The sequence below is a fragment of the Ictidomys tridecemlineatus genome, chromosome X (genome assembly GCF_052094955.1).
Source record: "Ictidomys tridecemlineatus isolate mIctTri1 chromosome X, mIctTri1.hap1, whole genome shotgun sequence".
In the NCBI taxonomy this organism is placed as follows: domain Eukaryota; kingdom Metazoa; phylum Chordata; class Mammalia; order Rodentia; family Sciuridae; genus Ictidomys; species Ictidomys tridecemlineatus.
The window spans coordinates 57756089-57779843 of record NC_135493.1 but is presented as its reverse complement, the minus strand read 5'-3'; the positions used below and the strand labels follow the sequence as shown (position 1 = coordinate 57779843).

At 37.2% G+C, this 23755-nt stretch overlaps 1 protein-coding gene across 3 annotated transcripts in view; it reads right to left on the bottom strand.

The window, feature by feature from the left end:
• The window catches only part of Cenpi (centromere protein I), a 76466-nt gene that overhangs the window by 7712 nt on the left and 44999 nt on the right, over positions 1-23755 (bottom strand). For 2 of the 3 annotated variants that reach the window (XM_040283570.2, XM_021720462.3), the window contains exons 16-19: positions 15953-16047; positions 2696-2831; positions 1665-1789; positions 35-83 (exon numbers count right to left, since the gene is read on the bottom strand). In XM_040283570.2, coding sequence (XP_040139504.1) covers positions 35-83; positions 1665-1789; positions 2696-2831; positions 15953-16047 — 405 coding nt within the window. Of the gene's footprint in view, positions 1-34; positions 84-1664; positions 2832-15952; positions 16048-23755 lie in introns of those variants that run through there. The other variant, XM_078034487.1, reaches the window with a different exon arrangement.

The window sequence follows — 23755 nt, the reverse complement described above, 5'->3', positions numbered from 1 at the left end:
ACAGTGATTTAACACAGAGATTTATCACTCATACCTTTTGTACCAACTCATTTTTCTTTGCTGCACTCAAATTTTTATGATACCTAATGTTAAAAACAAATAGAATGAAATGTTTAACATGCCTTTAGATACAATGCTTTTGAAATACAAGTAAATAAAACCTTACATTTTAAATGCAAATGTATGTAAGTCTATACAAATATTCAGTTGTCTGGTTGATGATTTTATCATTTTATGACACATTCTACTCAAAGAATTTTAAAAATAGAGATTCAAAACTGAGTTGTACATTTAAGATGTGCATTTGACTATATGTAAAATGTACCTTATTTTAAAAAAGACAAAACAATGACAGACATGCTTTTTAAAAAATATATACTTTTTAGTTTTAGGTGGAAACAATACCTTTATATTATTTTATTTACTTATTTATTTTTATATGGTGCTGAAGATTGAACCCAGTGTCTCACACATGCTAGACAAGTGCTCTACCACTGAGCCACAACCCCAGCCCAACAGACATGATTTTAATGTTTCACTATTAAAAATTAATAAAGGTGGGCTGGGGTTGTGGCTCAGAGGTGGGGCACTCTCCTGGCATGCATGAGGCACTGGGTTAAATTCTCAGCACCACACAAATATAAAATATAAAATATTGTATCCACTTATACCTAAAAAATGTTTTTTTAAAAGAAAAAAATTAATAAAGGCTCAGTACTATAGCTCAGTGGTAAAGCACTTGTGTGAGGCATGTTTGAGGCACTGGGTTCAATTCTCAGCACCACATAAAAATAAAGATATCGTGTGTCCATCTACAACTAAAAAAAATTTTTTTTAAAGTTAATAAAGGCTCAAAAGCACTCAGCCACTGACACAAAATGTATTTTCATCATATTAAAAAAGTCATAACAGAAAAGAGAAAATTAAGAAATATTTTTTTTGCCTGAGAACAATGATCTAATTAGTTTTAAAATATTTTAACCTTGACACAGTTCTACAATGTAAGCCAAAAAGGGTCTACACTTATGATTGAAAAAAGTAACTTCAGTCCACAAGTGAAAGAAAAGAGGAGATCAAAAATTATAATTAGAAGCCAGGAGCAGTGACACACACCTGCAATCCCAGCTGGTTGGGAGGCTGAGACAGGAGGATTGTGAGTTCAAATCCACCCTCAGCAACATCAAGGTGCTAAGCAACTCAGTGAGACCCTGTCTCTAAATAAAATACAAAACAGGGCTAGGAATGTGGCTCAGTGGTTGAATGCCTCTGAGTTCAATCCCTGGTAATCCCCACAGAAAAGAAATAACACTTAGAGTGTCACATAATAGCAATAGCTCCTCTTGTCTCCCAGAAAATCTACATATACTTAAATCAGTTACCAACACAAAAATTGGAATTAACAAAGCTGAGTGTAACTATACCTTGTACAACAGATCCTTAACTACGATTTTTTTTTTAAAAAAGTTCCATATCCCTTGTAATGGGGGACTTACAGATAACACAGCTATCTTATCCCCATATTGGAATTTTGTATCCAAAAGAAAGTCATGTTTCCTATTTCACATGCCTTGGCAGAAAATGAATAGGAATATTTATTGTGTTATACTTGAAAGATAAGACAAAATTATGATGTAGTAAGCATTAAATGGTAAAAAGGCTTGTACCTGTGCATAATATAACAGAGCTGGTTCAATATACTGGTATCCAGGCTGAGGAGTGCAGAGTGGAAGATCCCAGGAGGAAATAATACCACTAATGGAAGGTTATAATTTACATATATGTCACATACCTTTTGGGGAAAATGATAACATCAGCACATAGATTATTTGCCAGAAATCAGCCAAGTTGTTCCAAAGAATTATCAAAATAAATAATAAAAACATCAGGTTTAGACATGCCTGATTCCTAAACAGAATAGGTAGCCATAAGTTTGCTGAAAATAAACTTCATCAAATATCAACCTTGCAATGGAAAATTATTTCTAGAACATCATTATTAAAGGATTTAATTTTTTTCTGGGGGGACATCTTTGAATTTGGGAACAGGGTAGACAAAGGAGCATTTCTTTCTCCTTAAGTCCCATGAATACTTATTTATCATATTAGTCAGCAGTTGACCTGGAAAGTGAAGGAAAGCATGCTTCTAAGCAAACACATAATACAAGACAATGAGGTATTAATTAAGGAAGAAAGCCAGAAATATGAGATTATAATGGGTGCTTCATGGTAATAGTTCTATAGTATTTAGTTCTACCTAAATACTATAAAACAATTAAGAGTACTAGTATCATAAAGGCACTAAGTACCAGAATAATATAGGTGGTTGAAAGGTAGGAGATCTGAAGAAACAAAATGATATCTTGGTTTTTGCAAGAGGTTGGTGATATACAGTGGATAAACAAAAAGTGATGCTAGAAACAGACTTCTGTCTAAGGCCAGTATTATTATAGGTCAGTGTATATTAAAGTGGTAGGTAACTAGATCAAAAATAAAACACATTTGTTTTTATACTTTATTTTATGAAAGTCATTTACTCAGATGAAAATACAATAATCAACTTTAAGATGTTCAGTTATCTTAACCATGCTAATAAGTTCATAGCACACCTTGATAGTTGTCCATGAAATTTAAATAATGGGCTAGAACACTTAACAGCTATCACAAAATCTAAACTGGAAAAATGCAATGTGTGCTACCTTCTCATAGAAATCCAAAATGAAGTGCAACAAGAAAGTACTGTTACTCTCCAATCGCATTGCAGTAGTGGACAGCCATCCTACATAGTCAATCAGTTTAGACACAGAGTCCATGGATCCACCCAAAGTTGTCTCTCTGCAATAAAGAAATGCATAACATTCAGATACAGAACAGAGAAAGTGTTCACAATTTCCAAGCTAAAAGAAGATAACATACGGCAAGAAGCTGATAGGATACAAAATGAGGACTATCAGTACTCCAATGTATAATTCCCTTTAGAAAATCACAGGGATGAGAGCTGGGGTTCTTGCTCAGGCCCTGGGATAGTTCCTCAGCACCACATAAAAATAAATAAATAAAGGTATTGTGTCAAACTAAAAAATATTAAAAAAAAAAAAACCACAGAGATGAATCATAAAACTACACTTAGCCCTCTAAGGAACCATTAAGATCAATTCATAGAACATCCTCAATAACCAGACTCTACTAGTAATTATGAGAGGTGGGGAGGATTAAGTTCTAGATAGATTTTAAATAATATTACCAATGTGTAGGGATCCTAATAGGATATTTCTAGAAATTGGGGGGAATGAGTTCATGACAAAGCAACATGAAAAATTCAGGATAAAATCAGAAAATAAACAAAATGATAAAGCAAGCCAGGAAAAAAATCATGAAGACTAATTAATCTCAACCAAATCATAAGTGGTTTAAAAGGATAAACATTAAAATGACTTTGAGAATCATTTCTTATGCCAGTACCATTGCAAAACAATGAGTAAAACTTAATACATAAATCAAAACCCAGTTTTGCCTGAATTCTTCAGCTGAAGATGTTGTTAAAATATTTTCACTTGACCCAGGCATGGTAGCATACACCTGTAATCCCAGAGACTCAGAAGGCTGAGGCAGGAAGATCACCAGTTCAAAGCCAATCTCAGCAACTTAGCAAGGCTCTAAGCTACTTAGCTAGACTCTCTCTTAAAATAAAAACAAAACAAAACAAAACTGAAAATGTGACTCAATGGTTAAGCACCCTGTGTTTAACCCCCAGTACCTATATGTATATATATTTCCCACTGAAATTCAATCTAATACTAATATTAAAATAACAAAATTTTTGGCATCTTTCATTCTTTTAGTAAAAAGCAGATCTGGGTAGTTTATATTCTTCCCAAATCAATCTCTTTAAATCACACTGGGCATAATTAGTTCAACCTATCCATTTCTCAGACTTTGTTTCAATCTGCTGTTAAGCAGATTAGGAAAAGACCTGCAATGTGAATGCATAGCTTTACCCTCCTATCCATGTAGTCAATAATGTTTAAGAACAGAAAAAAAAATAATAACTTAGTGTGTGTGTGTATACATACATACATATATATATAGTCTCAAGCTTGAGAGATGATGATTCTACCACTTCCACTGTGTTGGTTCAGTGTCAGAACAAGAAAGGAAGGATTAGGAGACTTTTCAAATAGTTGGCATCCATACAATCAGCTGGCTACCTGCAAAGCTGAGTTTAACTATGGTTTTTGAGAGCACTTGGCAAGTGTGTCTGAAATAATTTGAAATTATGTTGATTGCTCAGAATATCTTTAAAAAAATTTTTTTTAGAAGTTCTGGGGATTGAACCCAGGTCCTCACACAAGCTGGGCCAGTACTCTACCATTGAATAGCCTCTTCTGAAATGTCTTACCACAGGGCACTATTGGCATTTTGGATGAAACAATTCACTATTCAGGACTGCCTCCTACTCCCTCACAATTTCAGCATTTTTTTAATATTTAATTTTTAGTTGTAGTTGGACACAATACCTTTATTTTTATGTGGTGCTGAGGATCAAACCCAGGGCCTCACATGTGCTAGGTGAGTGCTCTACCACTGAGCCACAACCCCAGCCCAGCAATTTCAGCATATTTAGCATCCCTAGCTGCTGCCTACTAAAAGACAACAGCACCCTCTTCCTAGTCACTGTGACAATTAGAAATGTCCTTGGAGAACCACTACTGAAAAATGTTTCCTATCATTCTCTAGTTGTGGTCTAGAACTACAGTTTACTTCCTTTTTGACAGTTACATGACATATGATAATATGATAGAACTATAGCATTGCATTCATCTCTCTAAAAGGAATTATTGAGAACTAAAGAGCTAAACCATACAATACCAAATATTATAATGAGAAGTTTTATATATATATATATATATATATATACACACACACACACACACACACACATATATATTCATTTATTTGTTTGACAAGTTTTAGAAAGCACTCCTCCTTTGTAGATGTTCTCCCTGAATTTATAACACTAATAAAGAAAGATCCTAGGATTCTTGAAAAGAAAATATAGAAACTGCAAGGTACCTATTTCAGGGGTGTCTCAGGGGTGTCTGAGACTTATATTGCAAGTTGGCCAAAGTTTATAGAAACAAATACTCTTAATAGAATTTCTTCATAATAGTGAATCTCAAACCTTAGTTTACACAAGAATTATGTAAGTATTAAAAAAAAAAGATTACTGGGCCACCTCCAGAGTTTTATCCAGTATATCTAGGGCAGAGACTGAAAATTTTAATCTCTAACAAGTTCCCAAATGATGCTGACACTACTGGTCCAGAGACCACATTATTGAGAAACACAGCATTACAAAACATTTTCACTATCCACTAATAATCCATTTTAATCTAAAAACAATCAGGTATATATGTAAACATTACAATAATGGATATGATTAATTAAAAACAAATTTTCATGCTACCCTCAAGAAGGTTCTATCCTCTATTCCTCTAAAAAAAATGAGAACACTATAGGGATAAGGATATAAGGAAAATGGGCCTGAGCTTATATTTTAATCAGTTATATGCAACTGAATCAAAGGGGAATTTGAACACCAGTTACATATTTGAACATATTAAGAACTATTAGCCAGGCATAGTGGGGCATACTTGTAATCCCGGCAACTCGGGGGTATGAGGCAGGGGTATCACAAATTCGAAGTGTGCCTCAGTAACTTAGTGAGGCCTTAAGCAACTTAGCAAGATCCTGTCTCCAAAAAAAAAGGGGAGGGCTGGGGATGTGGTTCAGCACACCTGGGTTCAACCCCTGGTACCCTCCCCCAAAAATATTAAGAACTATTAATTTTTTTAGATATCATAATGGTACCATTATTCTACAGTTGAGATGGTATCTGAGTTTTACTTTAAAAGTAAAAGGGAGGATGTGGAGAAAAAAGAAGACTTTATAGTCATACATGATAGTATAATCTATTTTGACATAATAATAAAAAGGAACACTTTTACATTGTTGGTGGGATTGTAAATTAGTATGAGCTCTATGGGAATCAATATGAAGGTTCCTCAAAAGACTAGGCATGGAATTACCATATAATCAATGTATACCACTCCTCAGTATTTATCCTGAGGGATTACAGTCATCATACTACAATGATACATGCATACCCATGTTTAGAGCAGCACAATTCACAACAACCAAATTAGGGAACCAGCCTAGGTGTCTATCAATGGCTGAATGGATAAAGAAAATGTGGTATATATACACAATGGAATTCTATTCACCCATAAAGAAACATGAAATTATGTCATTTGTGGGAAAATGGATGGAACTAGAGACCATCATGTTAAGTGAAATATGTCAAACTCAGAAGGTCAAGGTAGTATATTTTCTCTCCTATGTGGAACCTAGAGAGGAAAAAGGAAAGGAAAGGTGGGAGTGGATTTCCTAAAAATCAAAGGGAAACCAATAGAGGGAAAGGAACAAGAGAAGGTAGGTGGAGAAGAAAGAGTGAGTACTGGGGAGTGATAGTCGACAAATTTTATCATTATATTGTGTGCATGTACAAATATGAAACAACAAATCTCACCATCATGTACAACTATATGTATGAAACATGATATGTCAAAAGCTTTGTAATGTTTTGAACAACCAATAAAAAAAAAAAAGAAAAATCTATTTACAGGAAAAAAAAATGTGGGGAGTCAGGCACAGTGACATACACCTGTAATCCCAGTGGCTTGAGAGGCTGAGGCAGGAGAATCATGAGTTCAAAGCCAGCCTCAATAACTTAGGGAGGCTCTCAGCAACTTAGAGAGACCCTGTCTCTAAATTAAAAATACAAAAAAGGGCTGGGGATGTGGCTTAGTGGTTAAACACCCCTGGATTCAATCCCTAGTACTATCCCCCCTCCTCACCCCTGCCAAATGTAGGTGGAAAGTAAACAGGAAGTAAAAGAAGCCAGATGCAAAAGGCCACATTTTGCATGGTTCCATTCATATGAAATTGTCAGGAGCCACTCTGGGAATACACGTGCTTAAATCCTGAGCAAGAGATACTGAACAATTATTGCACCCCACAATAACGTAGGCTTTACCTCTGCTCAGGCTTGGCTCCAGGAGCAGGCATTTCCTGGTGGGGTTGAGTTACACTCACCTGTTCCTTTGTAATACTGCCCCTTGCCCTCAATAAAAGTCAACTCCAGAACATGTACTCCCTCTCTCTTGTCAGCATCTCATGTCAGCCTCTTGTTCTCCTTGTGGGAGCCTGAGGCCGGGAGCCAGGGAAGCTATCCTGAAGCTTACAAAAAGGTATTCCATGTCTGGATGATATTTTGTGTCACCCCAAAATTCACATGAGTGACTCTGGTTCAGTTGCCTGCGCTAGACGGGGGCAGCAGATTGGCACCAAACGAGAGGCACTCATTGTGAGTTTGGCAGGTTGACTTTGGTTAAGCGCACTTAGAAAATAGAAAACATATTGCAGATGGAGAGTAAAGAATGCTAATCTTGACAGGGGACACTAATCATAACATGGGGAATTCAAAGTCTTCAGAGAGAAATCTACTTCATGATCCTAGAGACGTTAATTAATCGTAGGGGAAAAACAGATCAAGAGAGCCCAGCTCACTAAATTCCTACAAATAGTCAATGATGTCTGTCCATCGTTTTTCTGAGGAAAAATTGCCTAATTTACATACTTGGGAGAGGCTAGGTAGAAAGCTGTTTAAAGGTTGCCTCTCCGCTAAACTACCCAGAGGTACAATAGAGAATATTCAGAAAGTCTGGACTGCCTTACAAATGTGTCTTTTTGTGGACCGAGAAGAGGACCACTGGTCCTCCAAGGAATTGTTGGAAGGGCTGCAGAATGCAATTAGGACCTTTGAACATGACAGCCTTGTGTTGTTCCAAGACGAATTTCTCGGTGCCTGGGCTTAAGGGTGGAGTCAAGTCACGCCCAGTCTGTAGCTTATAAACCTCAGACAGAAAGGCTTGGGGCAAGACCTAAGACTATTCAAATTACAGCAGATGGGGCAAAGAGTGAGAGTTTGGCCACATTCACTCTGACATGGCTGTGGCCAAACTCACTGCTCTAACGTGGCTTTAAGGGTGCATTGGGGGAAGGAGAAGACATTACAGGTTTCTAGCTTTTTCCAGTTTTTCAGCAGGTAGACAAGCAAAACCAGTGTGTTTGAATGCACACTGTGGTTCCTTTTAAAACTATGAAGGAGCTGAAAAATGCTTGTTGCACTTATGCTCCAAGTTCACCTTTTGTTCAGAGCTTGATTGAATTAATCTGTAGTAAGCCATTACCACCTCATGACTGGATTACGTTAGTCAAAACATATCTATCCAGAGGTGATTTATTATTATGGAGATCAAACTGGACGGATTTCTGCACTGAACAAGCTGATAGGAATCACAGACATGGTACGGACAATCCCATAGAGATGTTAACTGGAATGGGACCATTTGCAGATTTAGAATAGTTAAATTATGATTTATCAATTTATGATCAATTAGTACATGTGCTAGGAGAGCCTGGAGAGAACTACCAAACAAAGATGAAAAAATTTTAGATTTCAGTCAGATCTGGCAAGGACCAGAGGAGAAATTCTTGGATTTTGTAGTTTGCCTTTACCAGGCAGCTAATAGGACAATCGGTGACTTAAATGCATCTGAGGTTTTGGTCAAACAATTAGCTTTTGAAAATGCCAAAAGTCTGCCAGGAAATTATCCAACCCCTTCGGAAAAAAGAAACTCTTTCTGAATTTATTTGCCTTTTCTCTGATGTGGGTCCTGTGCAATCACAAGGTTTGACTATCACTGCGGCTTTAAAGCAAGTTTTATATCCTCAGTCTAGGAAATGACACTCTCAGAGGCAATGTTTTAACATTGTAAGACTGGGCACATGGCTAGGGACTGTGGGTCATCATGCAGCCAGGGAGATCCACCTGGTTCCTGCTGGCGCCATTGAAGAGGTGACCATGTGGCGTGGAGAGGCTCTGGCAGGCATTGCAGAGGTGGCCAGCTGCCATTTGTGGCTCCACTTCCATCTTTACTGCCAGGGAAACTGGACATGGGGCCTGCCCCAGCCCCACCAAACAGTAGGGGCACTGCAGTATACACTAAAAGAGGAGCCTTGGGCTCACAGTCGGACATCATCAAGCCTAGCCCAGCTGGCTCAGCATTACTATGCTTCCGGGATGCTTCCACCCCAGGGGCCGAGAGCTTGGGACTCTGAGTAGCCATGGGACTAATTTTAACTCCTGAAATGCGCCCACAACAAATTCCTACAGGGATTAATGGGCCTCTGCCACAAAATACCATAGGCCTAGTGTTAGGAGGAAGCAATTTAAGTCAAAGAGGAATTCAAATATTGCCAGGTGTTATTGATCCAAATTTTGAAGAAGATTGTTGAGAGCCACAGTTTAGTGGGAATGAGGCCTGGCATTTTGCTAGAGGGAATGGTTGAAAGGTGACCCTTCTCCGGGATTAGGGCGGATCCTGCTGCCTCAGGCGCCAGCTACTTTTTGAGTTCTCCTGGGGGTTCTGAGAGAATTGGCACACGGAGCCTGGTGGAGGGAGTGTGTTCCCAGAAAGTGTGTGTAGAGTGCCGGTGAGAGTTCGGGAATAAAGGGTGGCTGTTTGAACCTACAAAGCTTTGTGGCGGCTTGGTTATTTATGCCCAGACAGACTGCGGCAAGAGATCAGGGTTACTGTTCAATCAATTGATTATTCAGCTTTCTCCAAGGGATGTGATAGCACAATTAATATTCTTGCCTTGTCACTCCTCCAATGGCCCAGGTGAAAACCCAAGTTTCAGGTCCCTGGACCAGGTGTATTAGGCTCAATTGGTTAGACAGGAGCGCCCTCTATTGAATCTTAAAGTCAACCATAAAAATTTCAGAGGTGTGTTTGATGCAGGAGCAGACAGTTATTTCTAGCAGGTACTGGCCAAAGAATGGCCTTTACATATGCACCTGCCAGCTTAGATGGGATTGGTTAAATTTCTCAACCTGAACAAAGTGCTCAATATCTTTGGTGAAAGGATAAAGATGGTAATTGTGGAGTCTTTAAACCTTATGTCCTAGACACCTTGCCAGTAAATTTATGGGGTCAAGATATTCTAAGCAGCTTGAGCTTGTTATTAATAACAACTCCAAACTCCATTGTGTCATTTCAGGGACTTAATCAAAAATTTATTTCTCCTAGGAAATTTGAAGGGAATTCACATGAAGGGTATGTACCTATAACCTAGTCTCCCCAGAGAAGACTAGTTAATTCATCCAGCCAAAACTTTTGGCAGGGGCACTGACTTTCTTCCCAGCACCCCCCTCCAAAAAAAACATCAGAAAAGATTAACTGACTTATAGAAGAGCAATCTGGGTTTGTCAGTGGCCCTTAACAAGGGAGAAACTTAAAAGAGCCAATATGTTGGTCCTGGAACAACTTCAGGCTGACCATATAGAACCTATTTTTAGTCCAATTTTTGTAATTAAGAAAAAGTGTGGTAAATGGAGGTTGTTGCAAGATCTCAGGACAATTAATCTTGTTACCAAGCCCACAGGAGCTTTACAACCACAGCTTCCTTCTCTTAAAGGCATTTCTTTAGATTATCATCTAATGATGATAGATCTAAAAGATTGTTTTTTCACTATCCAGATGATTGTAAAAACATTTGCTTTTGATGTTCCAGCAATAAATTTTAAAGAACTAATTAAGAGATATTGCTGGAAAGTATTATCTCAGGGTATATGTAATAGTTCAACTCTTTGTCAAAATTTTGTGGCACAAGCTATCACGCCAATAAGGGAAAAATTCCCTGATGCATACATTATTCATTTAATGGATGATATACTTTTAGCTCATGCTAGTCCAGATATACTTTTAAAAGTTTTTGCTCAATTAGAAAATTCACTTACTGCAATGCATTTGTGCATAGCACCTGAAAAGGTGCAAAAACATCTCCTTTTCGGTATCTAGGTAATATAAAAGAAAGATGCACAATTCATCCTCAAAACTTACAAGAGTCAAAGGATTATACACCCTTAATGATTTTCAAAAATTATTAGGTGATATTAATTGGCTGAGACCATATTTAAAACTAACAGATTTGAGTCTTTTGTTTCAGATTTTACAGGGGGACTGTTCTCCGACTTCTCCTTGTTAGCTCTCAACAGAAGCAAGAACAGCCTTAAAGAAGGTTGAATTTGCTATTAAAAGTGTTCATCTTACAGAATTAACCCACAGGAGCCTACATATTTATTAATATTTCCCACTGCTTATGCTCCTACAGGAGTAATATGGCAATCATTGGGAGATATTGAATGGATCCACTTAGTTCATTCTCTTCAAAAGTCATTAACTCCTTTTCATGATTTTGTTGCTAAGTTGGTTATTAAAGGCAGAACTCAAGTTTTACAGCTGGTTGGATCATAACTTAATATTGTTTTTATCCCTTATTCTACTCAACAAAATGATTGGCTTTTCCAAACTTCTAATACTTGGCAAGTAGCTTTTGCTAATTTTCCTGGTCAGATAGGAAGTCACTATCCTCATGATAAAATTATTCAATTTGCCTTAGTAACTACATTTATTTTTCCAAAATTGTGCATGCTCAACCAATAGATGGAGCACTATCCATGTTCACTGATGGGTCAAGTTCAGGTGAAGCAGGTTTATATAGCCATGCTCAGACAGAGGTAATCCTGCACAATGAGCAGAACTTCAGGCTTTCATGTGTGCTTTAAATCATTTTGCAAATGAGTCAATTAATATTTATTCTGATAGTTTACATGCAGTTGGAGTTACAAAAAATATTGAAACTTCACCTACTGGGTACACACCATCACAAGTGTTATTCAATTTGTTTCATACCTTGCAGAAGACAGTTCAAACACATCAACATGCATGTTTTATAGGCCATACACAGGCCCACACTAATCCCCCAGGGCCATTAACATCAGGTAATGATAAGATTGACAAACTGGTTGCTGTTTGTCAGCAACTGTCTTTGTATGACTGTGCACAGGCTTCAAGTTCATTACATTGTCAAAATGCTTCTAGTTTGCATAAAAATTTTATTATTACTAGAGAGCAAGTGCGTCAAATTGTACATCAATGCCCACAATGTGTTGTGCACATTCCATCTTTACCATCTGGGGTAGACCCCCACGGGTTATGACCAAATCAGTTATGACAAATGGATGTAACTCACATTCCTCAATTTGGCAAATAATGTTATGTACATGTAATTGTAGATACTCATTCCAGATTTATCTTTGCCACAGACATGCAAAAGAAAATACGCAATATTTTATTTCTCATTGCCTAGCTGCCTTTGCAGTATTAGGATGTCCTTTACAGATTAAAACTGATAATGCATGAGCTTATACTAGCTCTTCTTTTCATCAGTTCTACCAACAGTTTCATATTGACCATAAAACAGGTATTCCTTACAACCCTCAGAGTCAAGCCATTGTAGAATGAGCTCATTTATCTATTAAACTGTAATTACAAAAACAGAAAAGGAGAAATGGGACCCCTCCCAAAATAACCTTAACCATGCCTTGTTTGTTTTAAATTTTCTAAATTGTGACTCAGAAGGTCACATTGCAGCTGAGAGAAACACATCTTCCACAGTAACAGATTCTTTAAGCCAAGTTTGGTGGAAAGATTTACAAACAGGTCAATGGAAAGGACCAGATCCAGTGATGATATGGGGTAGAGGTCATGCTTGTATTTTCCCAGAAGGTGTATTTTATCCTACTTGGATACCTGAATGTGCCATCAGACATGGAGGACCTAGAGCGAAGGTTCAAATGACTGAGGATCGATCCAGAGATGACTCCTTACAAGAAGAGGAAGGATGAAGGGGAAAAAAAAAGATGACCCAGAGAGACCCAATGGTGAAGCTACCCTCATGGAAGTTGCTGAAAAATCTGACGCTGCAGATGATCCAGTAGCAAGGAAGGACTAAGTCTCCAGCTATGAGCTTAAAGTAATGCTAGCTGTATTGAGCTGCCAGGTAACTGGGACACAGGGAGAAACGTATCTACATACTTTCCAGATCCACCTTTAGTACACCCAACGGTATGGACTAGAGAATCCATCCCACTATTTACTAATGACTCACATATGATGGGAGGTTTTACAGACACCCATAATATTCCCATCCAGATGACTGGATTTAATTATTCTGGCTGCAGCAGTCAGTTACCTATGTGTTGGTCCCTCAATAAATATGCTGGCTGTCTAAAAGTGTCCTTTGAGGAAAACAGCAGTTGGGGGGCCTAGACCAGCTAATCATACTGGCCTCAAGTACTCAAAGCCATATTAGAACAGTTATTAAAAGGGATTCTCTCATAACAAGCAAGTCATTTCGGCAGAATGTTCATTAATACCTCACTGTCCTAACCGTTCTGCAATAGAAATTGGCACATTCCCTAAATGGATGGATTGTATAAATACCTTCCCAATACAGCATAAATTGTCTAGAAATAGTGGGTATATTTTAGACTGGTCTCCGAGGACTGACAAAAAACAATTACATAAGGGTGCTGCCATGACCCCTAGAGGATTTGTTAGTAACATCTTGATCTTCAGCAAAGGTGGCATTCAGAAAGATGGCTGGCATTTGATTGCAGCCTCAGAATGTTTACATTTTACTGACAAACCTTTACCTGACTTTGTAGGCAGAAATTGTAGTAAGGAAGGTTCTTATTATGGCCTGTGAGCCTGTGTTCAATCTCCTTATGTTTTAATTACTAGAGATGTGAAAGTCAAAAGAAAAGACAATATATATCTTGTAGCCTGTAATAAATGTAATTTAACTAATTGTATCACCAGATACAATACAGAGAAGGGAACACTGATACTTCACCAGCCCTCTTTTGTTGTATTGCCAGCTAATATCTCAGAGCCATGGTATGCTGATCCTGGTTTTTCAAGTGTTACAACAAATACATGCCCAGCTGACTAGACCTAAGTGAGCTCTTGGACTTATAATACGTGGAGTGGCTGCCTTAATTTCATTTATTGCTTCCACGGTCACAGCTTCAGTGGCCAAAATATTCAGCATGCAGATTTTCTTAATAATTTGGCTTAGAACACTTCCAAAGCTCTTTATAATAAGATAAATATTGAGGAAAGGATTGAAACTAAGCTAAATGCCTTAGAAGCTACTGTCATAAATATTGATAATGAGCTTTCAGCTTTAAGGTTCAAGGAAAGACTCAAATGTCATACTGATTATAAATATGTGTGTGTTACTGCTGCCAAATACAGTGCTTCCCAATGGAATTGGGAAATGGTTAAAAACCATTTATTAGGTATTTGGCAGAACAATAATAACAACTTGGATCTTTTGGAGTTACATCATCATATCCAAGATATACAAAAAAGTAAGATTAATTTTTCAGATCCTACCTCTTTACCTGATCAAATACTTCAAGAGTTGAATGGTTTTAACCGTGGAAACATACTAAAACATTCTGCATGGTATAATATTGGACTGTTCTCTTTGCTATTAATCTTCTCTTGCAGTCATAGGATGTTGTGCCTTCAGAACAAGAATTCTAGATAGCGACTCATCACATACTTTTTCAAAGAAAGAAGGGGGAATATGTCGGGAGCTGCTCTGGAAATATGCCCTTAAGTCCTGAGCAAGAGATACTGAACAATTATTGCACCCCACAATAACTTGGGCTTTACCTCTGCTTGGATAATTAGGCATGGCTCCAGGAGTAGGCGTTACCTGGTGGGACTGAGTTACACTTACCTGTTCCTTTGTAATCCTACCCTTTGTCCCTTTTTTCAGATAGGATGTTCTAGGAAACAGCATCCCCCAATAAAAGCCAACTCCAGAATGTGCACTCCCTATCTCTCATCTGCCTCTCATGACTTTCTCTTGTCCCCCTGTGGGAGCCTGAGTCTGGGAGCCAGGGAAGCCATCCTGAAACTTATAAAAAGTTATTCCTTGTCTGCATGGTAGGCTGGATGGGAGCAGCATGAAATGCTCAAAAAAGGTAAATTAATTGATAAAAAAGTAGATTAGTTGTTGCCAGGGCACAACAGGGGAATGTCTGCTAATAGGTATAGCATTTCTTTGAGGGAATAATGAACACATTCTGAAATTAGATGTACAACTTTGTGAATATACTAAACCCCAAGAAATTGTGTACTCATAAGGATAAACTTTATGCTATGTATATTAATTATATCTCAAAAAACCCTGATATTTTACAAAAATGATCCAGGAAGTAGAAGGATTTATAGATTAAAAAAAGGTTAATCATAAGTTAACTTTTGAAGGTGGATGAGTACCTAGAGATAACAATGCACTATTTTCTCTACTTTTAATTATGTTTGCAACTTCCTATAATATAAAGTTTTTAAATGCTATAAAATAATGTGGCTGATAATAGAATAATATGATTATGTATTTCCTTGAAATCCAGTCTTTTACTTCCACTTTTAGGGTAAAGCACACATTTAATGGAAATTTGGGCTCTTTAACCCAAAAGTCAAGATAAATTAATACACCTAACCAAATTACACCAGAGGAATGTAAAAATCAAAATTGTACGGCAAAAATTACCTCAAAAAATTTCTACTACTCATCAAAATTGGCTTTACATATATAAGAATACATTTTATAAAGTGAGTTAGGCTGAATGGAAGTCAAAGTTGCAATGCTAATCTCAGCTCTCCAGTGTTTTGCTAAGTAACTCATACCAAGTGCTGTGAGGCTAAAGGGCTGCTTTCTGACATATAATAGGAACCTGGAGAATTAACTTCTCTTTTTGTGGGGAAGAAGAGTGAAAAGTAACAAAAAAAAGTATTTCAGAAAAGTACTACCAAGCATTTATAAGAAACCATAAGGTTTCATGACACACTATTAAACTTCATATGCGAACATTTTTATATAGATTATCTTTTCTTAAGATAACTCACAGAAGACTACTTGTCAGAGGTTTCATGCGAATGTCCACAGAAAGCCACAACAGCCAGTTCTGCAGTAGCTCTTTCAGACTCTGAAGAACACTACACTGTGGGGGCAAAACAAAACAAAACAAAAAAATTCATTCAAGATATCATTCAGACATAACAATGTTCAGAACAGAGGGTAGAGGCAGAAGGGACCATAGAGACGACTGTCTTAGAACTCAATAGGTGCTGCTCCAACATGGTAATTCTCCAGGTGACAGATGACCTCAAACACAAGTTTATTTTGCCATTTTCTCTACAAGAAACTCACCTCAACAGGACTGGCCTAAAACAAGACTTTTTTCTCTAAATTATATTCATTTATAATAAATATTATATCATCAATTAAAAACATCCTTTCCAGGAGTAGTTGAGCATGCCTATAATTCCAGCTACATGGGAGACCGAGGCAGAAGGAGCTCAAGTTCAAGGCCTGCCTAGGCAACTTAATGAGACCCTATCTCAAAATAAAAAGGGGCTAGTGAGAGGATGTGAAAAAAAGGGACAATTTTACACTGTTGGTGGGACTGAAAAATAGTACAACCACTATGGAAATAAATATGAAGGTTCCACAAAAGATTAGACATGGAGGACTGGGGATATAGCTCAGTTGGTAGAGTGCTTGCCTCACATGCACAAGGTACTGGGTTCAATCCTCAGCACCACATACACACACACACACACACACACAAAAAAAAAAAAAGACTAGACATGGAACTACCATATGACCCAGCTATACCAATCCTTGGAATTTATCCTGAAGAAGTAAAGTCATCTTACTTCAGCAATACATGCATATCCATGTTTATAGCAGCACAGTTCACAACAATCAAATAACCAAATTAGGAAACAAGCCTAGGTGTCTATCAATGGATAAAGAAAATGTAGTATATATACACAATGAAATTTTATTCATCCATAAAGAAACATGAAAATTATGTCATTTGTGGGAAAATGGATGGAACTAGAGACCATCATGTTAAGTGAAATATGTCTAACTCAGAAGGTCAAGGGTCGTATTTTCTCTCCTATGTGGAACCTAGAGGGGAAAAAGGAAAAGAAACGTGGGAGTGGATCTCCTAAAAATCAGAGAGAGATCAGAAGAGGAAAATGAACAGGGGTGGTGGGTAGACAGGGAGGAGTAAGTATTGGGGAGTGATAGTGGACAAATTATATTGTTACAATGTGTGCATGTACAAAGATGTAACAACAAATGTCATTATTGTGTACAACTATAATGCACCAATTAAAATGTGGGGGAGGGGCTGAGGTTGTGGCTCAGCGGTGAAGCGCTTGCCTAGCATGTGCAAGGCCCTGAGTTCATTCCTCAGCACCACATAAAAATAAATAAATAAAGGTATTGTGTCCAAGAATAACTAAAAAAATATTTTAAAACATGTGGGGAAAAGGGGCTGGGATAAGCCAGGCACATTGGTGCATGCCTTTAATCCCAGAGGCCCAGGAGGATGAGACAGCAGGATTCCAAGTTCAAAGACAACCTTAACAACTTACCAAGGCCCTAAGCAACTCAGTGAGACCCTGTCTCTAAATAAATAAAATTTTAAAAAGGGTGGGGATGTGGTTCAGTAGTTAAGTGCCACTGAGTTCACTCTCCAGTACCCAAAAAAAAAAAAAAAAAACGGGTGAGGGCTGGGATATAAAGTAGAATGATATTATGTAATTTGTTGATAAATGGATGGAACTGGAGAACATTATGCTGAGTGAAATACGCCAGATTCAGAAAGTCAAAGTTCTATGCCACATACAAGTATGAACATATTACAATGAATTCCACTTTTTTGTATAAATATAATACACCAACTTAAAAATTAATTTAGAGTTCTAGGGAGTGATAATGGCCAAATTATACTGTTACACTATGTGTATGTATGAATATGTAAAACAACTCTCAACATTATGTACAGCTATAATGTACCAATAAATAATGTGGAAAGATTATTTTTAAAACCTAAATAAAATTAAAAGGGGTGGGGATGTAGTTCAGTGGTAGAGAGCCCCTGAGTTTAATCCCCAGTGGACACATGGGAACCAAACAAACAAAAACAAAAAAAAATTATCATTATTGTCCCCGCTTAGAGATCCTTTGAAGTTGCTACAGATGAGTTTCACACCCCTTATACCTTGTGATCCACAACTGCAAGTTACTTTCTTAATATTTATTTTTTATTTATAGGCAAACACAATATCTTTTTTTTTATTTTTATGTGGTGCTGAGGATTGAACCCATTGCCTCACACATGAGCCACAACCCCCGACCACAAGTTACTTTCTTTTTGAAGGTCATAAAATTTATCTTCTCTGACTTTGAAAATCAAATAATTCTAATCTTTCCTTTCTCAGGCTTTGCCTTGATTTCCCAGGATTGCCTTCACATATAAAAAGTAGGAGTCATAATAAAAATTCACCCAGGTATTAATGATTATAAACTATAGAATCTATAAATCTAAAACCTTTCTTAAATATCTTTAATAAAGAATGGCCTAGTTACAGGAATATTTCCAGCAATAGGGTGCATTCTACTACTTCACAGAACAGTTCAATTACTTTTTTTTCCCTAGAAATTGACACTTCAGTCCAACATGGTGGCCCACACCTATAATCCCAACAACTTGGAAGGCTGAATCAGGAGTATCACAAGTTTAAAGGCAGCAATTTAGTGAGACCCTGTCTCAAAAAAAAAGGGCTGAGGATAGAGCTCAGTAGTAAAGCATCCATGGGTTTAATCCCCAGTACCCACCCCTACCTACACACACACACACACACACACACACACACACACAAAGAATAAAAAGAAAAAAAAGAAACTGATACGTCATATTCATATTAAAAATATGTCCAAGTTGAAAGCAACTTGGGTCATCTAAAACAATATTGATTTAGAAAATCCCTCTGCCAGGGAATTTTATAATTTGAAAAAAAATCAATATTACAATGCTAAATATACAAATCAAAAAGGTTTATTTCCCCACCCACCTACTCTATCCCCACAACAAAGGAAGGTTTTCATGTTTATGGAAGGGGACATGGTTTAAAAAAAAAAAAGGTAAGAAGATGTGTATGTAGAATCTTTTCTACATACACATCCCTAGTAGACAAATGTTAAACCTCTGCTTGACCTCCTCCACTGTTAGGAAATACATACTACCTGTGAAAATCCTTTATTCCTTTTTAAGTCTGCTCTACCTGTAATAAGATGCTGTCTTCTAAGCCAGGCATAGTGATATACACTTGTAATCCCAGCAACTCAGGAGGCTGAGGAAGGAGGATGGCAAGTTCAAGGCCAGTCTCTGCAATTTAGCAAGGCCCTAAGCTACTTAGCAAGACCCTATCTCAAAATAAAAAATAAAAAGGGGTAGGATGTAGCTCAGTGGGAAAGCACCCCTGGGTCCAATCCCCAGTACCTAAATAAGTAAATAAATACTGCCCTCTAGCTAACTCTGCCTCTTATACAGAGAACTTCCATGTAAAGATCCTTTAAAAACCTGAAAGGAACCAAAAGATCTTACTCTGTTTTTCTTCCAGGCAAAATCTCCCTAGTTCCTTTACTATCTCAGGATAAAAAGTTTGAAGTTATCTTGTATCCTTCATGCTTTATTTCCAGTCACCAAATCCTATCAAGTTTTTCCTTCAAAATGTCCAACTTATTCATTTCCTTCCCAATTCCACTATAATTACCCTATACCAGTCCTTCACATCTCTATTCTCCTAGCTAGTCTCCCATATTCTAGTCTCATCTCCCAAACCCTAATTCTTTCTCCATGGCTGCTAGACCCTTGTATTTGAAGCACTCTATCAAGTGCACATTGCAGTGCTTAATGCTTTAGCAAAGGAACAACAGTATGTATATGTCACATGAAGATGCTCAAGACAGCTATCTATTCCTACAACAGAAACTAAATAGAAATAATAATGGAGAAATGACTAAATAGATTGTAGTACTATGACTATGGTGCCACTATTAGAAATATTATGAAGACTATGTGGAAAAACATGGAATTGTTATGCAATGATAACTTTGTATTTGGTTTTTAAAATTTATGTCCATTATGTCTAAAACTGTATAGAAAATGATAAATCAATAAGAACAAAAATTGAACAATTAACGTTCCAAAGCAAAGACATCATGGTTATGGAGGGTTTATGGGGCTTTTCCTATGCAAAATTCTACAATGAAAAAAAAAGTTGTTTTTTTTTTGGGCTGGGGATGTGGCTCAAGCGGTAGCGCGCTTGCCTGGTATGCGTGCGGCCCGAGTTCGATCCTCAGCACTACATACCAACAAAGACATTGTGTCCGCCGAGAACTAAAAAATAAACATTAAAAAAAAAAAGTTTTTTTTATGACAGACATAATCAATCAGACACAAACAAAACGTACTAGAATGTTAAAATACTTTTATAGATTTTAAAATAGTATTCATTTATTAAACTAAGGTGGTAGTCAAACCATACAATAATAAGGCAATAATAAGTTACTATAAAGCCTCTGAAACTAATTGAATTTCTAGCTAATTCTACCCTATTTCATGTTTCTATTATTCTTAGTCACCTCCTAAAATATATGCTCCTTTGGATATTTATCCTTATATTTCTCTGTGCTTCATGTCCCCTTTCATTAATCCTACCCTTCTAAAATCTCTCAGTTGCAATACCCTAAACTTTTATTCAATGTTAACCTACACCCACACATTCATATTCTAAAAGTATGCTTCTCTTTTCACCATAATTATATTCTGATTCTGGCTTAGTGGTTAAGAACTTCTGGGTTCAATCCCTGATACCAAAAACAAAACAAAATAAAAATCAAATAGACCTTGTATTTAATCAGGTGACACAGGGGAAAAGTTTCTCCTTGTTTCAGAATGTTTACAAATATTTTATCAGTTACAGAACCTCATAAGTCAAACATCTACCAACAGATGAATTAAAGACCCCCATTTTAGATTGCATTTTGCTAGTTTTTCTCATGTCTGACTATTCTTTGGTTTTCAAAACACAAAATTGTCTATCTCCAACATTATTTCCAAACAATTATTTCTCCTTCCTTGTGTAAAAAACCCTTTCTCCTCTGATGCTCACATTATCCAACTACACTACCATTTACATTTTTGTTTGTTTGTTTGTTTTAGCAGTGCTGAGGATAAAACCCAGGGCCTTATGCATGGTAGGAAAGTGTTATATCACTGAGCTATACCCACATCCCCACTTTATTTCCCCAAATCTCTACTATCTATCTCCTGGAAACTCATCCACATTCATTGAGGACCTCAACACTCTGCTTCGTATCCTGCCATTGACAACTCAGTTATGTCAGTGTCCCCCCAAAGATAATCCACTCAACACTTCAGCTTTATTTTCTTGACTTTAAATCAAACAGCCTTCACTTTCACTTACCTTACCTACTTCTACAGCCACACACTAGATTCTGTCATAACCTAAATTGAACCACCACTGAAATCTACTACTTTTGTGTTGTAACTTTCTATTTTTCCTGCTTTCCTATTTTTCCTCACACCCTCAACTCCAACTAACTATACTCTTGCTATTCAACTTCACATTCAATCCTTTGATTACTTCATTTTAACTTCTATTTTCAAGCTTAACCTTCTCTTATCCTTATTTCTCTATATAGAACAGACCACACTGTCAATCATTCTCAATTCTCTTGCACTCCATTCAATCATCAAAACTCCAGATTCATTCAATTTTTTTATATTTATTTTTCAGTTGTAGTTGCACACAATACCTTTATTCATTTATTTTTTTTAATGTGGTGCTGAGAATCGAACCCAGCCTAGCACATGTTAGGCTCTACCACTGAGCCACAACCCAGCCCCAGATTCATTCAATTTCAATACATATTTTCTCTTCTACATTATTAAGCTGAAGAAAATTACAAAACTATACATGTTAGTGCCACTCCAAATTTATGTTCTCCAACTTCAGCAGGACCCTTAATGAAGCTCAATAATACTTTGTCTTTGATCAGCACATGTTCTTGCTCCCCTCCCCATCTGTGTAGGCTGTCCTACCTAGATAACCACCCCAAGTCCTTCTTCTTTTTTTTTTTAAAGAGAGAGACACTGAGAGAGAGAGAGAATGAATTAATTTTAATATTTATTTTTTAGTTATCGGTGGACACAACATCTTTGTTTGTATGTGGTGCTGAGGATTGAACCTGGGCCGCACGCATGCCAGGCGAGTGCGCTACCTCTTGAGCCACATCCCCAGCCCCCCAAGTCCTTCTTCTTAATTCTTTCCTTTGTAACATGCTTCCTATTTTGAAAACTTCAACAGTCTTAGGCACAAATTATTTTATTTTCTTGCCCTTTCTTCCAACTCTACAAATATATCTACATATCTACCTAACCATATGTCCTTCCCCATACAGTTTTAGAAGATAAGTGGTGCTTCCCATTTCTCACCATCCATTCAAGCAAACCCCTCTACCTAGTCCCCAACCCTTGTTTTAAGTTTTTATTTAGAGACAGGTTCTCACTGAGTTGCTTAGTACTTCACTAAGTTGCTAAGGCTGGCTTTGAACTTGCAATTCTCCTTCCTCATCCCCCCAAGCAAGCCACGGGGATTATAGGTGTATATCACCATGCCTGGCTCCTCTACCTAGCCTTAATTCAATACTTTCATGTTTCTTCTGGAACCTTATATCATTAACTATCCCCTATCTTTCCTCAGTTTTCAGCCTGTCCCTGTTTTTAACTAGCTCTTTCGGCTCTATTTATAAACACTCAGGTTTCTCTCTCTCATTCTGGGGGAAACAAACAAGCAAATACAACTTCCTTTCAAAGTCCCAATAAAAATATCTCTTTCTGAACCTCTTCTTTTTAGGCAAATTTGAAGCATGCTCTGTAACGAGTGTCTTCACTTTTTTTTTTCTACAATGCTGGGGATCAGCCCAGGGCTTCGCACATACTAGGCAAACACTCTACCACTAAATTATATCCCCAGCTGTCTTAACTTTTTCACTTTGTATTCACCCTTCAAATCTCACAACCTGGCTTCTGGATCCACACTGTATTAAAATTAGTCACAAAGTTAGGCAAAATCTCGGTATTGTTAATTCCAAAAGAAAAAAAAGAAGTGGCATCTTTCCTGGAATATTTGGCAACAGTATTCCTTCACTCCTTCATGATATCCTGTATTCCCTTTGTTTCCTTGCATTATTCTTCTCCTAGTTCTTTTCATACCTCTGTTAATTCCTTAAGGTAGCTTTACAGACTCTCCTCATTTTTAGCTTCAGAATTAAATACTGAATATTCCCTTGAGTTCTATCCTTGAAGACTGTTTTCCGTTCCATCTTCCCTCCCCCATCCCACCTCTCACTTTCATAGAAATACATGTATGTATGCATAAATGTGTATGTGCATTTTTGGTTTAACCATAAGAAACTGCTAATTGTCGACCATCTTTGACCTACATTTGGCAGTTGCGTATGGTTCAACCCAATGTTTATAGATAAATAGCTCTTTAGTGGAATAAGATAAAAATATAGAGCTGGGGCTATAGCTCAGTGGTAGAGTGCTTGCCTAGCATGTGTGAGGTAGTGGGTTTGATCCTCAACATGGCAAAATATAAATAAATGAAATAAATGCATTGTGTCCATCTATAACTACACACACACACACACACACACACAGAGAGAGATAAGAAAAATAAACAGAAAAACTCAAATAGAAGATTAAGAGAAAATTACAAAAAATAAACTACAAAATAGAGCCCCTGAAAATTTATTAG